Raw genomic sequence first — 21,609 nt, 5'->3', positions numbered from 1 at the left:
TCATATAAAAATAGATTTTAAACATGCGTTTTATGGAAGAAAATGCGCATCTTAAACAACACCTATGCTTAGATTATCGCTAAAATATTGTTTGAGAGCCGAACGAAATTTTGCTTTAAAGCGAAAACGACCTAACTTGCGATAAGTTGTTTTATCAAAATGCCACAGATACCTAGGACCGAACATTTTTTTCTTGGGAGCTAAAAACTGAATTAAAAAATTTTGGTGGGGAAAAATTTCTTTTGCATTTCTTGAGTACTATGCCTTTACGCGGTGAACGCAGAAAATTCTACTTTCAATTGTGTTAGCAGACATTTTTATGCGCATAGAAAATTTATTACTTACATATTTAACTTTAAACATTTTCATAATATTGGCTAAAAAAATAGCAATACGCGGCAACACTCAATGGGTTTGGCAGCAAGTTGAAAGTCTTTCTCGAAGCGATTTTCGTACTTTCAGTTGCAGTTAAATCTAGCAATTTTTATTTCGCAAAGTAATTTCTGCAAATCTGCAGAGCGACTTTTTGGTTGTTTACAGGGGAAAGTAGACTTGCGCTTTCGCAGTTTGACAGCCAAATGCTTAGAAAAAGCGCTTGAATTGCCACGTCTAAACGCACTTTCATTTTGATTGTTAGCGCAAATAGTAGCTTTGCTAAACACTCAGCTGGCGCTAGAGGCAACAATTTGGCATGTGTCTGATTTAATCGCCACACTGCCGGAACGTCTCGGTGTCTCGGTAAATCAAGCATAGCTACTTTTTCAGCGCCTTGGGTCGCTTAGTTTTGAGCGAATTTAAAACTCTGCTAAAAACGGAGAGCTTAGTGTATGCGATTTATTGCTTACTGCGAGGCTTTTGCGGGTGAGGGGAGCGGATGCTATATTTTTTATTTGAATAATCATTTATCACATATAAATACGTATGTATTTACTTCTCTCGCGTATGTTATATGTATGTAGTATTTAATGATATAAAATGCAAACAAATTGTAGAAATGAATGTGTAATACGTAATCCCCAACAGTTCTGTTGATTTTTCAGTTCCTTCGTTGTCACCTCATTTGATTTGTTATGAAATCAATTCGTATTTGCTCCTCCCATGTGTTAACCCAGCCTGTAGCAAAATCAAATATTTACCCAAGCTTTGAGCACTTCTCTTCTCATAGGTTTTTTCACTTATACTTACTCTAAATCCCTGTACTGTTTTTGATAAATATGTATGTTTTATATACTGGGGTAGGCATTTGAAGTATTAACAATTTAAAATGCTATAGTTTTGTCTATTTTGTTTTTTAATTTTCTTCATAAAAACTAGCCAAATTTAAAGAAAAGTGTATTACTGTTCGAGGTAGCTACTTTAGCGCACATAGTAGCATCGAGTCACAGGCTACAAGAATGTGGTCTGGTGCTACCTTGTATTTTTTAGTTGTTATATTGGCTTCGAGAATGGACCATATGGAAAATTCCATTGGGTCTAAGTCCGGTGAATATGGTGGTAATTGCTGCAAAGAAACTAAGCTAGGAAGTGTTTTTCTTAAAGATGTGCTAAATTATCGGGACGGTTTTACGTACCCTAACCTAACCTAAAACAACGAATTACACAAATCGGTACCCTGGTACACTGCGAGTACCGAAGTTTGTGAAGTATCCAACCCTGTGTATATCCTTTACAAATAAAAAAAAAACTTAGTGCACGAGTAGCAATCTTTTTTTTGCTTCTTAGAGAGCAGACGAAAGCTTACTTGCTGATGTCGGACTTATGAACTTCTTCTTCTTCTTCTTTTTTGGCGCTGTAACCGCCTAAGCGATTTTGGCCGAGTTTAGCAAAGCACGCCAGTCGTTTCTCCTCTGTGCCAACTGACGCCAATTGGAAACGCCAAGTAAAGCCAAGTCCTTCTCCACCTGATCTTTCCATCGCAGTGGGGGCCTCCTTCTTCCTCTGCTACCACCAGCGGGTTCCGAGTTGAATACTTTCAGAGCTGGAGCGCCGGTGTCCATTCGAACGGACCGGTGCCGGTGAACTTCTTACGTTTGGGAATATAGGAATATGGCACACAATTTGTCCGCCCAGTTAGCCACTCAGCTTGGTATACCGTCCGATTTCTAAAAAAAAATTAAGAACGTGGTTCACGTAGTAACAGAACGCCGTGTGTGAATTACACATCAGCTCCGTTATTCTCGTTTTCTTTCTCGATAACACTTTGATTATCAATATATTGCATGTCTTTGTTTATTATTGCCGTTTCGGTAAATTTTTACCTACCGTAATCGATTTAAATTTCGCCTTATTTACCGATGAGTTTATCAGTATATTCATCAAGATTTAACCATATTTTAAAGGCCTTGTTCATCGTTATATATTTCTATCGACATTATTGTCGATCAATGTTTTGGATTATCGATTTATATACTTATTTTTGTATATAGGGCGTTCCATACCAAAACGGTCGGGGTTCACACTTCATGTGTTTGATTTGTTTCATATGTGTTAGGGCTGATGCATAAATAAAAGTAATAAAAAAATATGAAATTTGAGCTTGATTAATACGTTTTTAAAAACTTTACACCACAAAAACAAAAACAAAATTTGAAAAAAAAATCATAGTCTCTATGAAAAGAAATATTTAAACATTTTTTTTTTTTTAATTTTTCACATACAAATTTTTTGTTAAAAAAATTAGTTTTTGAAAATATGCCATCTCAAAAAAACTGAGATAAATCACAATGGTAGCTCTGAGTATTGCGCAATATTTAAGTTTAGTATTATGGGGTGCACTCTACAATAATTTGAGTTATGAATTTTTTTTACACCGAAGTTGAGTAAAATTAGTAAATATCAAATTTACAAATGTTTCAATTTTTTTTAGACTTCTTTCGAGTATGCAGTTTTGTATATCAAAGTGCAAGCCTTAAGCATTGGCAAAATCGGCGTTATTTTTTTTTTTTTAATTTTCTTTGAAAACGGTTTTGCGCATTTTCTTGCATAAGAAAAAAGTGCAAAAAGCCGTCAGCATAAAAAATATTACAAATCAACGCAATCTTGCATACTAAAAATTAATGGGCTACAAAACTGCATACTCGAAAAAATTATAAAAAAAAAATTTTAAATTTGTGATATACTAATTTTACTCAACGTCGGTGTAAAAAATAATTCATAACTCAAATTATTGTAGGGTGCACCCCATAATACTATACTTAAATATTGCGCAATACCCAGAGCTACAATTATGATTTTTTTCTTCAATTTTTTTGAGATGACATATTTTCAAAAACTAATTATTTTTATCAAAAAATTTGTATGTGAAAGTTAAAAAAAAATAAAAATTAATATTTCTTTCGTAGAGAGTTTTAATGTGTGTATGTGTGATTTTTTTTAATTTTTTCCTCGCCCCGCTCTCGAGATATTTGGAAAACTATTAGATCGATTTGGTTTTGTTTTTGTGCTGTAAAGTTTTTAAAAATATATTAATCAAGTTCAAATTTCATATGTGTTTATTACTTTTATTTATGCATCAGCCCTTAAAATTTGAAACAAATCAAACACATGAGGTGTGAACACCGTGCGTTTTGGACATGTGAATAAATTCAGCAAATATCGTTTGGATGTATTTGTGTACATTGTTATCGATTTTCCTAGCGATAAATTGAATTACTTATTTGCCACTATAATTATAGTTATTGACATATGTATACAAAAATCGTTAAATTTATTCTTTGCTATTTATTGTTACATTTATCGATATCGATTTAATGTCCTTTTCTAATACTTTTTCCTATTTTCGTAAAAAAAAAACAAAAGCACTCTTACTTTTTAAAAGCTTTCTTTTATAGCAAAAATCGTACAATAGTACATACAAAATTATTTGCCTAAATAAGAAGTAAATAAAAATATGTCTTTAGCAGACAACTAAATTTATATTCTTTTTTTTCATTTGTTGTTTATTTGATTGTTTTGTTTTACTTTTTCTTGCTTACATAAATTATAAACTGAGTGCCAAAACGATAACCCATCGAAGAAATTCACATGCATACGTAAATATATACAAAAGTACATATTAGGCTGCACCCATAAAGATTATCTGCGTATTTGCGGAAATACACTTTTTCCGTTTCATTTTAATTTCTTTCACTTTTTTTGTTTTTGGAAGAAACCATGCAAAATACTTGATAACATTAGTGTTAAAATATACGTGTTAGAAACTTGGACGCCTGCCGCTTGATCGATACGTTTTTGAACTACGAGTATGTTGTCTGATCAGTATAGAAATTTGGGCTGTATTACGCGAATTTGGCAAAAGTTATCAACGTTTTTTCAACAGAAAGAAGAAAATGCCGAGATTGAGAATCGAGCAGAATTGGATGAGGTGATTTTTAAATATTTATTGAACTTAAAACAAAAACAAGTCAATTGAAGAATAATTTCGATGCTTTTAGCTATCTATACTTATGATAAAAGTGTAACAGGCCAATGTCTGTATATTATATCTAGATATTAAAGAAAAATTAAAATGACGGTCTTTATTAGGGCAACAGAAGCCAAATCAACAATTTTTAGAATTTTTGTCTGTATGTTTGAGTGCGCATCACTGGAAGCAAGTTCTCTCCTACATATGCATTTCTAGAGGTCTGACTTTAAATGTGCAGAAAAATTGAAGGAGTGGCCACCTGTTTGGAAATTGCAGTTTAAGTAAATTGATAAAATAGAGTAAATATTGCAATATGGCTGTCAAAGCAACGAGATTTCAGATGGCTTTTTAGCCGAAAATATTTTTGGGGAAGGTTGCCACCTGATTGAAAATGTTAATTTCATTTAATTGAGCAGATAAATTAAATATTGTTATTTAGGGAATGAAGCTAAAGAGATTTAGGAAAGCTAGCTGCCGAAAATATTTTTGAGGAGGGTTGCCAACTGTTTGAAAAATTTTATACAATTACATTGATAAGATAAAGTAAATGTCGAATTAATATGTACACCTTTGAAGAACGTGCGCGATATATTGACTCGAGTGCAAAGCTCTTTTAAGCTCTCTATATATATATTGTATAGGCGCGCGCAGAGTAAAAGCTCTCTCTGCCCATCGCTGTTGTAAATTAAATTTCCAGGAGAAGTCAATATTTTACCTACTTTCTAAATACCTTCGGAAATACTATATTAACTGCGGGTGCATTCATAAAAAAAAATTAAAAATGCTTCATAAATCGAAAATTTTTTTGAAAATCTCACTTCATAAAACTCTTTAAATGTATTTTATTTTTTATGAATGAGACCATAAGAATACAACTCCACAGCAAGCTTTTCAGGGGTGCCACGCTTTTTATACTTTCAGCTATACAATTCAGCTATTGCTCAAAGCCTGGAAAGCTCGCAACGCCTGAAAAGTCTAAGAGTTTTGGGAGGCAAAACAAAATACTTTTAAGGCGTAGGGAATCACACAGGGTATTTGCTAGTGTAATAATAATAATATTTAGGCGCTTACACTTATACTAAGCGTTTGGCCAAGCTTCTCCTCCAATTTATGGTATGTCATGGTGTTGTTACACAAATGAAGGGACTTACAGTTTTACGCCAACTCCGAACGGCAAATGCATTTTATGAGAAGCTTTTTTTCATGGCCATTGATTGCCGCTGTTAAAAAAAAACTTTTTTTATATATTTTTTTGCAAATATAGATTCTGCTTCGTGAGTAAATTTATTTGGTTTTTTTTTGTTTTCGGCCAACAATGTATCCCTCTAATTGCTCTCTCTTTACTGTTTTTGCAAAGTGGACAATAAGAAGGTAACTATTTTCGGTATAACTAAAATAAAACGTCATAAATTATATTCCCTCTCTTGCAATACTAGACTCCGGCTAAGCAAATTATGATCTTACATGGGTCTTCCGAGTCTGTGTTGTGATTGGTCAGAAGCTTGTTTCATTACGTTCAATTGGGCGGACGGTTCATACAATTTTTTCAGCAACTTTTCATTGTCTTTGCTGAAAGTTCAATGCTGTCGACGGACGATTGTAAGATTTTGCCGTCGCTCATGGCTTGATTGACCATTGTGGATGTGTATGTTGATCCGAGTAGGCAAAGGTTCGGTGTGCATTCCCAAGTGAAGCATAACCGCCCTTGTCCAAGTGTTAAAAATGGTAGCGATATTCCTTGGTGTAAGTTTCTTCGAACCGCATTTATAAAATTCTTCCTTCTACCTTTCATTATTTAGGCATCTTTTTAAAGGATAGTCACAATCAGACCAATTTAACAGATAAGTAGGTAAATTTATATAGGTTTCTTTAGAAGATGCTTCTCAAAAATACGAAGTATAGGCTTTAATTTCAGCTTATTAAGTGTATCGACTGCCCTAGAGGTCTTTCAAAGAAGGCACATTTCCATTATGCTGCAGGACTATAAGCAGCACCGCCAATGACTTGGGCCACAAGTCTTCTATCTTTGTCTCTTCTGCTCTCGTCACATTTCTTTAGACCGTCAACATAAAGAATCTTCTTCCTAATTAAGTAATAGTCTTATTTAAAACTACATGCGTACGCTTATGCGACTATCTGGGTTAAAGCAAAATAAATCTACATAGAAGCGGCGTTTAATTAGTCGTTTAACATACAAAAATACACGTTCCAATTCCACGTTTAGTCATTTTAGTTATTTGGAGCAGTTAGGCGGAAATTCAAACATGAGGTGCAGTTTACTTTTTAGGAGTGTTTATTTTGATATTTTTTTTTCTTTTTGCTTTATTAAAGTTGTGTACATTTTTTCTTGTTGTTTAGCGTTACCATTTTCTTTGTCGTTTCCTTAGTATTTGTGGTCGAAGGTTATCGCACTGAAGCAGCGTTCGTGTAAATATTATGTGACTAATTTTAGAATTTTATGCAAAATAACAGCAACTGCAATGGCAACATAAACATGCGTCAACTCCTCACTTTTCTACGAACAAAACAAACTATTTACCCTTATCTTTTTTGTATGTGTTTGGAAGCTATGTCATCGTCAAAAAAAAAGTGGGTGCATGCGGCGTTCAAATAAAGTTCAGTGTATAGTCTTTCTTGCTGAAAAATGCGTATAACGAAAGTCATGCAAAAGTGAGTTAAGCTTTTTGCTTTCGCAGGCCCTTTTTCAAAATATTGAATAATATTTTTTTTTATGCCGCTGTGGCTGAGTGGTAGGGTTGCGTATTATCACTCCGTAAGACCTGCGTTCGATCCCAGGTCCGAGCAGCATCTAAATTAGGAAAAGTTTGTTCTAAAAGCGGTTGAAAATGCTTTTCATAAAACTATTCGCCGCAGGCGGCGTACAATTTTAGGTTCTTCGTTTGTGTTATAACATCAGGCGGCACATCACAAATTAGAGAAGCTCGACCAAATACTTAGAAACTTTTTTTTTACCCGAACGTACATTTTTTGTGATATCTTCGGCATTTACAGTCCGATCTTTTTTTGCAGCCTTCATAGATCTCAAAGTACACAGGTCTATTACTAACCCATCAGATCTCAGTTCTTATCGCCCTAACGTACCACCCTAATGTCAGTAAGTTAACAGGGCGATTCTTGCAACTGACTTTTAACTCACCACTGTCTTTTAATTAAATAGTAGTACTAAAAACAATAAAAAATAATAAAAATATTTTTATTTTTAAAACAAAATCTTGAGATTAAAATAAAATGAAATTAAAAAAATATATAAAATAAGATCCTAAAAAAAATTAAATTTAAAAAAATTCTTTTTAAAACAGTAAAATCTAAAATTAACACAATAAAACTAAATTAAATTTAAAACATAAGGTAGAAATAAATAAAATAAGTTTCTTAATATTAACTGAATTTAAAGAAAAGTATCTTTCTTTTGTAAACAGTTAAGTTTAAAAACTTAAAAAAAAAAATTAACTAAAAAAGAAAGAAAAAGATATTCAAAAAAGAGCAAAATAAAATAAGTTCCTAAAAATTTAATGAAACTAAAAAAGTATTCATTTTAAAACAATTACATTTAAAAGTTTTAAAAATACATAAAATGAAAGTTAAAAATTAAATGAAAATAAAAAGTATATATCTTTTTTAAAACAATAAAATCTTAAAATTTAAATTTAAAAAGAACAAATTCATATTAAATTCAAATATATAAACATTTTAATAAAAAAAAAAAATCGCAACTATTGGCGAGACGCGAGCTAATTGATGTACTTAAAAGTGCTTGCACTCTAAACAATTTTTCACCACTAGTGTATGAGAGAGCTTTTATTCTAAGACTTTTGCGTTAGAATAACAAAAGCCTTTCGAATTATCCTGCCATTTGTCTTACGAAAGTCTTTTTGCTATCTTAGTCAGAATTGCAATGTAAAGCTCGACAAAAACCATTAAACATTTCCCAAGGAAATACATACATATGTATCAACCTACGCCCCATAATGTCAGTAAATTAAAGCTCGCCAGAAGTCATTCATCTTTTACTAAGGAAGGTTTTTTCATTTTTTTCGTGTACATACATAGGATACTGCTGGCTTCGGCCTAAAAAAAAAAAAAAGAATTTTTCGAAATGGTCTTGCAAAAATACTTGAGTCTCTGAGCTGTACGGCAAATTTTTTGTTTGCTTGCAAGGTGGTTCAGTCTAATGTACATGCAAAAATAAGAAAAATTTACTTTCTGGAAGCAGTTAATTTTTAACACCGGTAGACTTTTCAAATTAGTGCAAGCTAAATAAGGTGAAAAATTTGATTTATGAAATGCCAACACTTTACAACTAACTCAACGTATTAAAATCTAGATTATGTACTAGATATATGTGTGTATACAAATATCTACTCTAAGTGTAAATTTTTCGTGCAAATATTATATAAAATGCAATCAAAGAAATGAAATATACGGAGCGCACACAGTAAACAACAACTAGAACTTCATTGTGTGCGCTTAGCGAAAATACATACATATGTACATACAAATGTACATTTTGTATATGGAAATTCGTTGGCTGACATTTGCACCGACACATTGACAGCAACACCCGGCCACTTAGTGATTTGAATATTTTCCTCAATTTATTCTCATATTTTTACTTATTTTTTTAACACAAGCTGACGTCAAATGCAGCGCAATACTTCCATACTTTTCGCTCGCCACTGCAAAAGCATTCATATGTACATACCTAACTACATATATGTACATATATGCAAGTTTAGATATCCTACAAGCAGATATCGCCTTTTGTCGAAAATTATTCTCGACCGCCTTATCATCTGCATTGCTAAGTGCCCAGACTTCACAGCAAGTCACTGATGTTACCCTTATGATAGCCCGTTGTTTTCTTCTTATTTTTCCTTTTTTAAAAAGAGCTATCTATTTGTTCATAAAATAGTACACGAATGCACACACAAACGCATTCATATGGGTTATGCACTCGCGCCTGTTATCTGATTTTCTTTATTTGTTTGTCGCTTGTTAAAATGTAAACTATTCAATTAAATGTTGTTTTTTTTTTGTTGCTTATGTGCCCAGGCATTTAACTGCAAGATATTGCAAATACTTTTCTGTGGCCAAAGTTCATCATTTCTACTGAAGGGATACCATCTTTGTGCGCTTGGCGCAATGCTTGGACGATGGGAAATTAAGTGCATGATATGTGCAGCTCTTTTGCTGAATTATTTTTTTTTACTCAATTACATTTAATCGAATGTTCTATAAATATAAATAATATAATAATAAAACATTAACATATCACAAAATATAAATGTATCTGAAAATAAGAACTAGCCAGTCTTTGCCTATTCAAAGGCATTTATTCTCAGAGGAAATTTCGTCACAAATGATATGGAGACGATAAACTTGCTTTTAACTGCGGAACTCATTCTAATATAGCTATTTTTTATGTGTTCAATGCTGAGTTTCGCTAGATTGTGTCCTCATAAGTTCAAGTGCTTTGGCGCTGTCGTTTACAACAAGATCCAGGAGAGCGTCGAGGGAAGCTAGTAAGTCAAGTGTTTGGGTTTAGCAGAATATGCGACACTGTAACTTGAAACATTTACTGTATCTCTAAAAAATCCCTCACTCAGTATGCCCAAGATACCATCGGTTTTCGTATTGAAACCTTAAAGAATCGTGGTAAGCGAATTCTTTATTAAATCAAGCTTTCGACCATTGGAGCTTTAAAATGGATTAATATTTGTCTGGCCAAAGCCGAATGTTTTTTGAAGTCTTGGTGGTTACTAGTTGAGTACCCAGACAGTAGTCTGATGTCGGTTCTATTAAATAGAATAATAGCTTTTTTTTGAAAAGGTCCACCCAGAAATTATGTCTTTCGAAGATGATTAACTGAGACCACAAAATGGTTACTGTCCTAAAAAGGCAGCTGGAGATCGTTAGCGACTGTATTAGCGTAATTTTTGCAGCCAAAATATTTAAAGCTGCCATATCAGTCTATACCAAGTATGTATGCATTTCATCATTCTGTAAGAGAGGGCCTAGGTGACTGCTTGGCAATCTGAAAAATAACAAAAAAGACATATCTTAAACCTTTTTCGAGCTGTAATTTGGCACAAGACTAGATTCCTAATACTTCAACCTGGAACATCTGCTCATGTGTATTGAAATTTTTGTACCAGGTTCACAAGTACCTGCACCTGCTTTGTCGTCTATCCTTGAACCGTGTGTGTACCTATCCGAAGTCAATAGCAGGGAGCCCGTTGCGACAATCTTCGCGGTCACGAATTTTCATTTGGAACTTTCTGCCGAAACAGAAGCCTTTACATATGGTACTAAGTATAAATTCCACATATGGTAGCTGCTTTGTACAAATATGTATGTTAATGTTATAACCGCAACCATAATAATCAAAGGTTTTATTTTTATACCAAATTCAATAAAATCTTCAACCAAATTTTAAGAGTTCTAATCTGGATTTTTAGAAAATTAAAAAAGTTATTAAAAATCAACGTGAACTCATAGCGGAAGCAACCATACACTTTATCATACTAAAATTGTGTGTGCTATAAAATTCCCTTCCCAAAAATTTACAGGTCAAATAGACTTTGCAGGGTATACGGCCATATATACAGATGGTTCCAAGCTTAACAAAAGAGTGGGTAGCGGGATCTACTCTAACGAACTCGCGCTAAACCTCAGTTTTCGCTTACCGGACCATTTAGCGTTTTTCAAGCAAAATTAAACGCCATAATGGGGGCGGCTCCGCGCCTCCAGGACGGCCCATTTCTATCTATTCTGACAACCAGGCTGCTAGCAAATCCCTCAATTCTAACGAAACAGCGTCCAAAGTAGCCATAGAATGTAGGAAGGCTCTCAACCTGCTGGCATCAAAATGCCCCTTGGCTCTTGTATGGGTCCCTGGACATCGGGAAATCCATCTCAACTGCCTAGCCGACGAGCTGACAAGGAGGGGCGGAAATATCTGAAGTAAATTCTGCTCGGAATGCGGGCATACCTCTTACCTCCTGCAAACACAGATTGAAGGCGATACTCGTTGAGGAAGTAAATATGTATAAGGTGGACTGTGGAAACCACCTGCCGTACTACCAGGCAAATTAGGCCAAAGATTGATGTAAAGCGATCCATAGCTCTTACCCGGCTGGACCGCTCCTCTCTCAGATTAGTATTAGGAGTAAGCACCGGACATTGTCTGATGGGCACACATGGAAAAAGGTTAGAATTTCTGTCGCAGTTGCAGAAACGAGGAATAGGTGGAGACCATCGAACACTATCTCTGCCATTGTCCCGCCCTGGCCAACACACGCAAACAAATTCTTCAACAAGTACTTTCCAGATTGTTTAGCCGAATTTAACTCGACGAACGTTCTCGACTTTTTGTGCTATATAAAACGCACTCGGTGGTTCAATTAGTAAGGGAGGGAAAGAAACAAATGGCTTCGGCCAGTGGTATCACAACGGGCTTTTCCAGCACACGTGTGCTCCGCTCTCTGCGCGGAGCAGCCACTCTAACCTAGACTTTTCAGGCAACTGCATGACCGGATACAAATGGGTTTCAGGTCGACGCAGACAATAACTGATACCCCAATACTTATATGAACTTGTATAACCCTATCGACTGGAAGTGGTCCGACAGATGGCCAAAGAGCTTTCTAGAACTAAGTAATAAGGCATTAACTCTTTAGACTGAAAGGCGTCTGGTTAGTTAGCAGTGTAAATCGAGCCCATCGGTTTATATTTAAAATTATTTCAAAGCTTTATCGTCGGCTGTATGGGAAATGGCGAAAGAGAATAATATATACCAGCAACGCCCAGCGCTGTCACTACTCTATAAGCAAGTGCAAAACTTTGCATGCCTAATATATATAACATTATTTTTTTAGATAGCTTCCCAGTAGCGTTAGGTAACTCAGCACTTAGCGGAGCTACCGAGCTGTTTCCCGGCAGGGTCCTACACGTTCAGACTAACCCAATGTGCGCCCATACTGACTCCCTCGTTTTAAAGTACGAAAATTTACGCGTATACTGCGAAGAACAGTTAAAACCACAGTTAACCATATGTTTACTCCTCGTAATACCTCGCAAATGCAATACCTATGTATGTATGTATGCCCCATTTCATACACTCAATGATGGTGTGCACAAACAAGTCGCGTGCACGTGATCTACTTAAGATCAAATCACTTCATATACAGCATTCCATCCAATTGGAAACAGTATCAGGCACACATTGACCATTTGGGCACCACTGTAATTAATCATATTTTATATTTGTTTTGATGGTTATTCCAAATTAACTAAGTGTTAATTTGTTTCGCTCTTTGCGCTGATTGAATTCATTGAACGTTTATAAATGCAAATCGCATACAAATATATAATATTTTTTGTTTGTTTTCATATTACAGTGGTGTACATTGTACATACACTGCCCAGCACGCAGGAGTAATTTGTATACATATGCTTTTGTGCGCTTAAATGGCAATTGAATTTATTATGTATGTTTTTTTTTTTAATGTGGAATGAATCAAAACGCGTGATACCCACGTGTCTGATAAATTTAATTTATGTAGTTTTCTTGGACAAGTGTTATATTTTTATACATCAATATGTTGGGATGTTTTTAGCATTCGTCCTATTAATTGAACATTGCCTGCTAAATGCAATAAAATGCATTGATGCTAAATAAGTTGTCGATATTGGAGTCTACGAAATTTTGAATTCTATATTTATTTAAAAAATTTCTTGTAAGTTTCACTTGTTTCAACCAACATTAAGTAAGTAAGTTGACCATATGGCGATATCTCGCCTCGGACCAAAACTTCGCTCGGACTCCTTTTAAAAAGCTCAAAGCTTCACCGCTGAAGCCAAAATATAGATCCTTCCGAATGAAAATGAAATACTTAACGGTAGTACCGGGGGGAAATCCGATAAAGGACAGTAAGGTTTAGTTCCCCACTGACGCGGTATGCAAGATTTCGAAACTTCCTCTTCGTGAAAAAAGATTCCGTGGAGTAGCCTAGCCGGAAGCCCTCACACAGACCCCGGAATCTTCTTCTTATTTATTATTTGACCCTGTACCCGCCTTAGCAATTTTGGCAGAGGTATCCATCTGAAACCAAGCGGATAAGACGGCTCTCCTCCTTTGGTGTGGCCCAAGCATGAATTCAGACTAGTAAAAGAAACTAAAATCTCGCAGTCAACACGTTGAAATAACTTGCACCTTAACAAAAATTTTAGTCACGGAGAAAGGTTTTAACGGCGACTGTAAATCGTATAGGCAGTATGCTTACAATCAAAGTTGGAAGATCCAATAATGACGTGATAAAAGACCAAAACGTAAAAAGCCCGGGCTCGATACTTAGCAAAAATGCCTAAGGAACGAAGGCTTGGTTTAATAAATGTAACCAAGGAGGAAAAAATGGTTATAGGAACCAATAGTAGTAGGACCAAGATTTAGTAGCGAAACTTTCAGATCGAAACACTTATCAAGTTATAAAGCGGGGAAATAATTACAACAAGCCATTTTAAAACTTTTACAGATCTTTAATTTTATGAATTTATTTGCCTTTTAAACCATGTGCTTTAATCTTAACGTTCCTTCTTCCAACAATTACAGAGTGTTCTTCAGCAAACGGCCAATCCACTACCCATAGCTATCGCCGATCTACCACCATCACCCACAGCTCCCGCCCCATCACCCAATAGCTTTCTACTCGCCAGTCCGAATCAAATTTGTACAGTATGCAAGAAAAAATTCGAAACAGACAGCAATTCGACGCCACGCATTCGACAACTCACACCGGAGAATAGCACCTCGGTCGAATCGAATATCAGCGAGTCAACGGCAACAACTGACACCGGCAACACTGCTGTAACCTGTGCACTGACCAGCTCAAATGCTGTCAATAATCAACCGGTGGAGATCGCCTTGGATGCGGCAGCAGCACAAACGGCAGCCGAGGCGGCGGCCACCGCGTCAACATGCAACGGCGTTAAGTCGAAATTGACGCCCATGTCAGCGCAGCTACACGCGCCAGTGCTCAAGAAACAGGGTGTTTCCGGCGAAAGTTGTGAAACTTCCATGCAGCAGTCGATCAATGTGCCCACACCGAAATATGAAAAGGATTTCAGGTGCGTTAAAGCTTTCTTCCAGCAAAATACATATTTCTTACATCAAATCTTATATGCATTTTCATTCTCTAACACAGTTCCAAACAACTCATCAAAGACGCTATAATGGACAATGATTTTCTCAAGAATATCGACGCTTCGCAAGTACGCGAACTTGTTGAATCCATGTATCCGCTGGCGATCGCCAAGGGAGAGTTTGTGGTGCGCGAAGGTGAGGTGGGCGCTCATCTTTACGTTTCGGCGGAGGGTGAATTTGAGGTGGTCAAAGGTGGCATTGTGCTGAGCGTCATGGGACCGGGCAAGGCTTTCGGTGAGCTTGCCATACTCTACAATTGCACGCGTACCGCTTCGATACGCGTCTTATCAGATGCGCGTGTATGGGTGCTAGATCGTCGAGTCTTCCAACAGATCATGATGCGTACGGGCATGCAAAGGATCGAGAATAGCGTGAACTTTTTGAGATCGGTGCCGCTGCTAAAGAATCTCAGCATGGAGGTGTTGGCGAAAATAGCCGATGTGCTGGAAGTGGTGAGTGTGGTCAAATTTATTTGTATAAAATTAAATTTTTAAATACTTTATTCAAGTATTAAGATAAGGAAGCAAGAATCCTAGATTATTTTAAAATATATGTAGGTTTAGGCCTTAGTGAAAAATTTTTTGGAAATACATTTTCAGAAAAACGAGTATTATTTCGAGGTTTTTATTTTGCATCGGGCATTTTTTTGAAATCAGAGCTATAGATTCAGGTTATGTACCTCTAAAAAAAATTTTATAATGTGTCTAAATAATACAAAATAAAGTTTTAATTTTCGAAATTACTTACGTTTGGATTTGTTTATAGATTTCTAAAAACTTTTTATAAACTTTTTAAGGCGCATAAATCACAAGCAAAATTAAAGATTCAATGCAGTTAACAGTTCTCCAATAAATTTTCGAAATTTCTTGTTCGCCTAATTTATGAAATTTTCTAGTAAAAGCAAGTGTTTCCGAATTGAATAGCAGACTTTGGTGACAAATTTGGAGAAAAAATAATATTACAAAAAAAAATTAACTACAAAGAGTCATAACTTTTAAATACTGGTGTATGTTTTTGAAAATACTTCTTTACTGAAAAAGTTTTAAAAACTCAGGAATTTAATTGAGAAAATAAATTTGATCGAAAAATGAAGTTTCAGCTTATAAACCATTACTGAATGAATTTAAGGCATTTGTAATCGGATTTTGTAAAATTAAGTTTAAGAAAATATTTTTTTTTACCCATTAAAGTTTTAGTTTCGAATATATTTTAGAAATCCTTTATATTGTATTAAGCACTTAGCGGCAAAGTTTTAAAAATTATATTTTTATAGTTACATATTCATTACTGTCATTGCTTCCGAATATATGTATTTGCGAAAATAACTGGTTATAAACTTTAGAAATATGTGTCAGAACTTCGTTATATATGTATAGATTTTTTAATTTTTCCAAGAATTTTTTAACTTTAAGAAATCAGAACTTTAATTGTTTTCCCATTTTATGTGCAAGATTTGTTTAATTTTTAAAGCATTATATAAAAAATTTACTTTTGAAAAAAATTCCACATTTTTCCAAAGAAACTTCAGTTTATAATTGAATTAATATTTGTGAAATTTGTTAATTGCCTTATATTTAGATTGTTATTTTTTCCAAAATTTTTTTAATTTAAAAAAATCCGAAATTTAATAGTTTTGAAATTTTCAGTGAAGAATTTCTTTATTTTTTTAAACTTAACCTTTTGATCGAAGTCATATTTTTCAAAAAAAAATTATAAATCCTTAAATTTTGTATCGAAATGTCGTAATCAAAACTTATCTTTTTATTTTTGAGTTGTTGAAATATGCTTTTAAATTATCTGCCGTTACGAAAGGCCTATTAACTTGCGTGCTCAAAATCGTTTCGAAAAATTAATTTTTGAACTTAAAATTTCATGCAAATAAGATGCATTTCCTTAAAGTGAATAAAGACTAGAAAGAGAGCAAACATTTTCTTAAACATGCCTACAGCAGTTTCAAATCGAAAAATTTGCCTTCAGCTTAAACTGGATTATCAGTTTCAATATGTGTTGTGGCTGCGATAAAGCATTAAAGTACGTTGCACACACAGAGTCACGCGCCATAAACGCAAGAAAGCCAAACTCAAAGTAATCTAACGATCTAAGAAATGTATGCGACAGAGTGATGTAAATATAAGTAATTTTTTAAGTGATTTTTAATAAAAAAAATTTACATTTCAAAGTCAAGCCACTACAAATACAATTATCCCCCCACAGGAATTCTATCCAGCTGGCACTTACATCATACGCCAAGGCGCCAGTGGTGACACCTTCTTCCTCATTTCGCAAGGCAGCGTCAAGGTCACACAAAAGTTAACACCCACCTCCGAGGAGAAAGAGATACGCACACTAGAACGTGGTGATTACTTTGGTGAGCAGGCTCTCATCAATGAGGATAAACGTACGGCAAATATTATCGCCATGGCGCCCGGTGTTGAGTGTTTAACGCTGGATCGTGACTCCTTCACGCAGTTGATTGGCGATTTGTGCGAGTTGAAGGAAAAGAACTACGGCGATGAGAATCGTGTGCTGGCCATGAAGTATGCGGAGAAGACCAAAGAGATTTTCGGCGCCAATGTGAAGCAAGGTAAGTGATCCTATATTCAACTACAAATATTGAATTTTTAAAAGTGCTCTTCCCCAATTTTTTCGCTCCCCACTACCACAGAGTTCCCTGACATGAAGCTCACCGATTTGGAGGTTGTAGCCACACTCGGCATCGGCGGTTTCGGACGCGTGGAACTTGTGAAAGCCTATCGTGAGAACAGCGTTGATATATTTGCATTGAAGTGTCTTAAGAAGAAGCATATCGTCGATACCAAACAGGAGGAGCATGTCTTTAGCGAACGCACCATTATGCTTACCTGCGATTCACCCTTTATTTGTCGCCTCTATCGCACATTCCGTGATGAGAAGTATGTGTATATGTTGCTCGAAGCCTGTATGGGTGGCGAGATATGGACTATGTTGCGCGATCGTGGCTGCTTCGACGACAATGCTACACAGTTCATAATTGGCTGCGTCTTGCAAGCATTCGAGTATTTGCATGCGCATGGCATTATCTATAGAGATCTCAAGCCGGAAAATTTGATGCTGGACGAGAGGGGATATGTGAAGCTCGTAAGTGGAGAAGACTTAATCAAACTATTGTCTTAAGCTGTTTGCTTTCGAAGCTGCTTGAAATTTTAAAATAACTCTGCAAACATAGCTTGCAAAAGTATGTGATAAACGATAACTTTTACTTTAACCGCAGGTCGACTTCGGTTTTGCCAAATATATCGGCAATAGCAGCAAGACTTGGACTTTTTGCGGCACGCCAGAATATGTAGCACCGGAAATTATTTTGAACAAAGGTCACGATCGTGCTGTGGACTATTGGGCTTTGGGTATACTCATACATGAGCTGCTCAATGGCACGTAAGTTATGAGAGAGTTGAGTTTTTCCGGCTGTTTTAATTATAGTTTAAATTTTTATTTTGCAGTCCGCCCTTCACTGCTACAGATCCTATGAAAACCTACAATATAATTCTGAAGGGTATTGATATGATCGATTTCCCTAAGCATATGTCACGTTCGGCTGTGCAATTGATCAAGAAACTGTGTCGTGATGTGCCGGCAGAGCGTTTGGGCTATCAAAAGGGAGGCATACAAAATATTAAGAAGCATAAGTGAGTGCCATTACAACTGCAGCAATATGACTGCTATTTCCATTACCATTACAATTACCATATCATTACAACTACCATTACTTTTATCACGGTCATTGCTATCATCATTATTATTACTATTAACCCTGCTACAATTACCAATATCGCAACTGTACTACTATTACAGTTATCACTAGCGGCAGTGCGAATACCGTTATCATTTTCTTTACTATTTTCATTGCCACAGCCATTTTATACATACTAAGAAGTCAAAAAAGCCAATGTCATGGGTGCATTTTTTTAAATTAACCCTTTTAGGATTTCAGTATGATAAGTGCAAGTTCTAAGTGGCTATAATCTACCTTTGATTTTTGAGAATTGGTTTACTGACGCTCTTCGATATTTTTCTCATACAAAAATACTATCACGCTCCGTTATATGGAGAAAATGAGCAACATCATCAACAAAAAAAAATCTCAAAAATCAACCGTAGTTTATAGCCACTTAGAGCTTGCACTTTCTTACACTGAAATTGAGTGAACTACAAAACTGCTTACTCAAAGAATTCTTAAAAATGTTGTTCAAAAGTTGGAAAATTTGCTGAAAATTTGTCGAATTTTCCTAAATTTTTTAAAACTTTGAATTTAATTTTCATGCCATTTGATTGAGAATGAACTGTTTGCTTTAAAAATTAACGAAAAAAAATTATTATGAAAAACATCGCAAATATTAAAAAACAAACACTGTACGGAAACATATTCTGGTTAGTGTACGTATATTCATTAAGTAGTAGTAGTAGTAAAAATTTTCTAAATATTAAAGAAAGCTTTTTTTAGTTAAAATTAAAATTAATATAAGTTTTAAAAAGTTTTAATATAAGTTTTAAAAACTTTTGTATAAAAAAAATATCAAAAACAAAATTTAGGAAAAACTAGTTTTTGGGGAAAAATATGTTAAACCAACCAAATTAAAGATTTTTTGGAAAAAAAATTTTTTGATAAAGATTATTCCTTCGTGAAGAATTAGCTTTGGTAATAAAAATTAAAAAATAATATTTCGGGGAAAAGTCGCTTATTTAAGATTTAACATTTCAGGTGAAAAAAATTAAGATTTTTTAGAAGAAAAAAATTGTGTAGAAGAAATTATTTTTTTTTTAAGTAATATCTAGCAATTTAAAAAATTTGCAATATTAAAAAAAAAATTTGACCAAAATTTTTTTTTGTGAAAGTTATTTCTTTGAAAACACATACTTAGAAAAAAAGTCCATTTAAAGTGAAAATAAATTTTCTATATTATTTTCATTACTAACGCCATTTTGTACCAAGAAATCAAAGCCGCCATTGTCACGGGTGCAGTTTTTCATTAACCCTTTCAGTTGTTTTAATTTAAATTTTTTCGAAAAAAAATGTCAAAAAAATTTACGAAAACATAATTTAGGGAAAACTAGTTTTTAGGAAACAAATATGTTAAACCAAATTAATGATTTCTTGGAGAAAAAAATTTTTCTGATAAAAATTATTCTTTCGGCCAAAATTATTTTTTGGTAATAAGAATTAAAAATAATATTAAGGGCAAAATTTTTAGAGAAATAGTGGGGTTTTAAAATTAAACATTTTAGGAGGGAAAACTATGTGGACAAAAAACGAATTTTTTGAAAAGTAATATCTTACAAAATTACAATATTTAAACTTTTTTATTTCTTTGAAAGCCCGATATTTGGGGACAATCTTTTAAAAGAAAAAAAAATTTGGAGAAAACACTTGATAAGACAATTGATATTAATTAAAATTTTAGGAGAAACAATTTTTGTTACGTTTTTTTATCAGATTTTATTTTTTTATCTTCCATGAACCACAATTTACAATTTAATGCATGATACTTTTTAATATACATACATATGCTTACCCTCTAAGGATCAAAACCTCATTAATTCCTCAACGTTATTTTCATGTTCGCCAATACCATTACCATCGTCAAAGTCAATTCCATTACCATTTCCATAAGCCCATCTAAAAATCACCACCTCCTTTGCCATAAGTGAGCTTTCGCCTTCGAAATCACATTGATCTTATCATTACTATACCGTTGCCATTAACACTACCATTACCAATACTATTAACATTACCATCTCAAATCGAAAACTTAAAACGGCCACAATCACAAGTGAAATTTAAACACCTTTAACTCTCCCCTTTTATTTCCACTCTCTTTCACCAACTCAAAAATTAGATGGTTCCTTGGCTTTGATTGGGATGGTCTCGAACAGCAATTGCTCATACCGCCATTTGTGCGTCCCATTGCACATCCAACGGATACAATGTACTTCGATAAATTTCCATGTGATCCCGAAGAACCGCCAGATGAGTTCTCCGGCTGGGATGCGGACTTTTAAAAAAACCGCGCAAGCACCTTTACTTTGGTCAATATAGTGCCTTAAAACAGCTGAGCTAAAAAAATATTTTACATAAAATATTGCTCAAAATTTTCTAATCAAATATCAATTTATATATGTATTTATAAATATGGTGAAATTTCCTTAAAAGCATTTTTTTAAACTAAACATAAAAATGTAAAGCGTTGTTGAATGCATACACTTTTTAAATAAATTTTTTAATAATTTAGCAGTGGTGAAAATAGCACTTTGCTCACACAATTTGCATATACATACCTGTGTATGTACATATGTATGTACATAGATAGATGCAGTTTCATAAAGTATTTTTCAGATATTTTCCATATCTTTAGTCATGCAACTTATAAAAAAGAAAATAATAATTATAATATTATATTCTAAAATACTTCTACATATTAGCTTTAAGCACTTTTAGCACTTAAAAACAACTCTGCTCAAGTAGTTTTAATCAAAAATGCAATGAAATTGTGTGCCTTTGTCTGTTAAATTTCCGAAATTCATTTACTATGTAGAATAGCGTAAAATTTATTGCTAAATAAAAAGCAGATACAAAATCATAATGACGTTTCATCAAAGCTTGCATCACAGGAGGCACTGTTATATCGTTGGGCGTTAAATATTTTAGAGAATATCTATAAACTATATCGATGGCTGAGTGGAAGATCGGACTATCTCGGCAGCCAGATCTCAGAAAACTTTTCAAGAACGCCCAATTTCATATTTTCAATATATTTTAAGTTGAGATAGGGCATTTTTGAACGAAATTCTGAGACCGGGCGTTCTTCCCCTGCAGGGAAATCGCGAACTAGTGAATCAAGTTTCTAGTTCCGTACTAGATCTTTATCGCCAAAAACGAACCAGTCCGATAGTAAATAGATCCTCACCAGTTTAAAATCAGTGAAATGTGGTACTTTTTAAAAACTAT

General features: G+C 34.3%; 1 protein-coding gene across 2 annotated transcripts in view; it reads left to right on the top strand.

Annotated features, from left to right (window-relative positions):
* LOC118735526 (cGMP-dependent protein kinase, isozyme 1-like) overlaps positions 1 to 21,244 on the top strand; it is a 150,744-nt gene extending 129,500 nt beyond the window's left edge. For both annotated transcript variants that reach the window (XM_036465325.1, XM_036465327.1), the window contains exons 4-10: positions 14,037 to 14,551; positions 14,629 to 15,079; positions 16,842 to 17,211; positions 17,293 to 17,744; positions 17,878 to 18,041; positions 18,107 to 18,292; positions 20,501 to 21,244. In XM_036465325.1, coding sequence (XP_036321218.1) covers positions 14,037 to 14,551; positions 14,629 to 15,079; positions 16,842 to 17,211; positions 17,293 to 17,744; positions 17,878 to 18,041; positions 18,107 to 18,292; positions 20,501 to 20,663 — 2,301 coding nt within the window. In that variant the 3' untranslated portion in view covers positions 20,664 to 21,244. The remainder of the gene's footprint in view (positions 1 to 14,036; positions 14,552 to 14,628; positions 15,080 to 16,841; positions 17,212 to 17,292; positions 17,745 to 17,877; positions 18,042 to 18,106; positions 18,293 to 20,500) is intronic.
* Positions 21,245 to 21,609: the final 365 nt, after the last annotated feature.

The sequence above is a fragment of the Rhagoletis pomonella genome, unplaced genomic scaffold (assembly GCF_013731165.1).
Source record: "Rhagoletis pomonella isolate Grant_MI unplaced genomic scaffold, Rhpom_1.0 Rhpom_scaffold_00003, whole genome shotgun sequence".
In the NCBI taxonomy this organism is placed as follows: Eukaryota; Metazoa; Arthropoda; class Insecta; order Diptera; family Tephritidae; genus Rhagoletis; species Rhagoletis pomonella.
The sequence above is the reverse complement of the archived record's forward strand: the minus strand, read 5'-3'. Positions and strand labels throughout refer to the sequence as shown.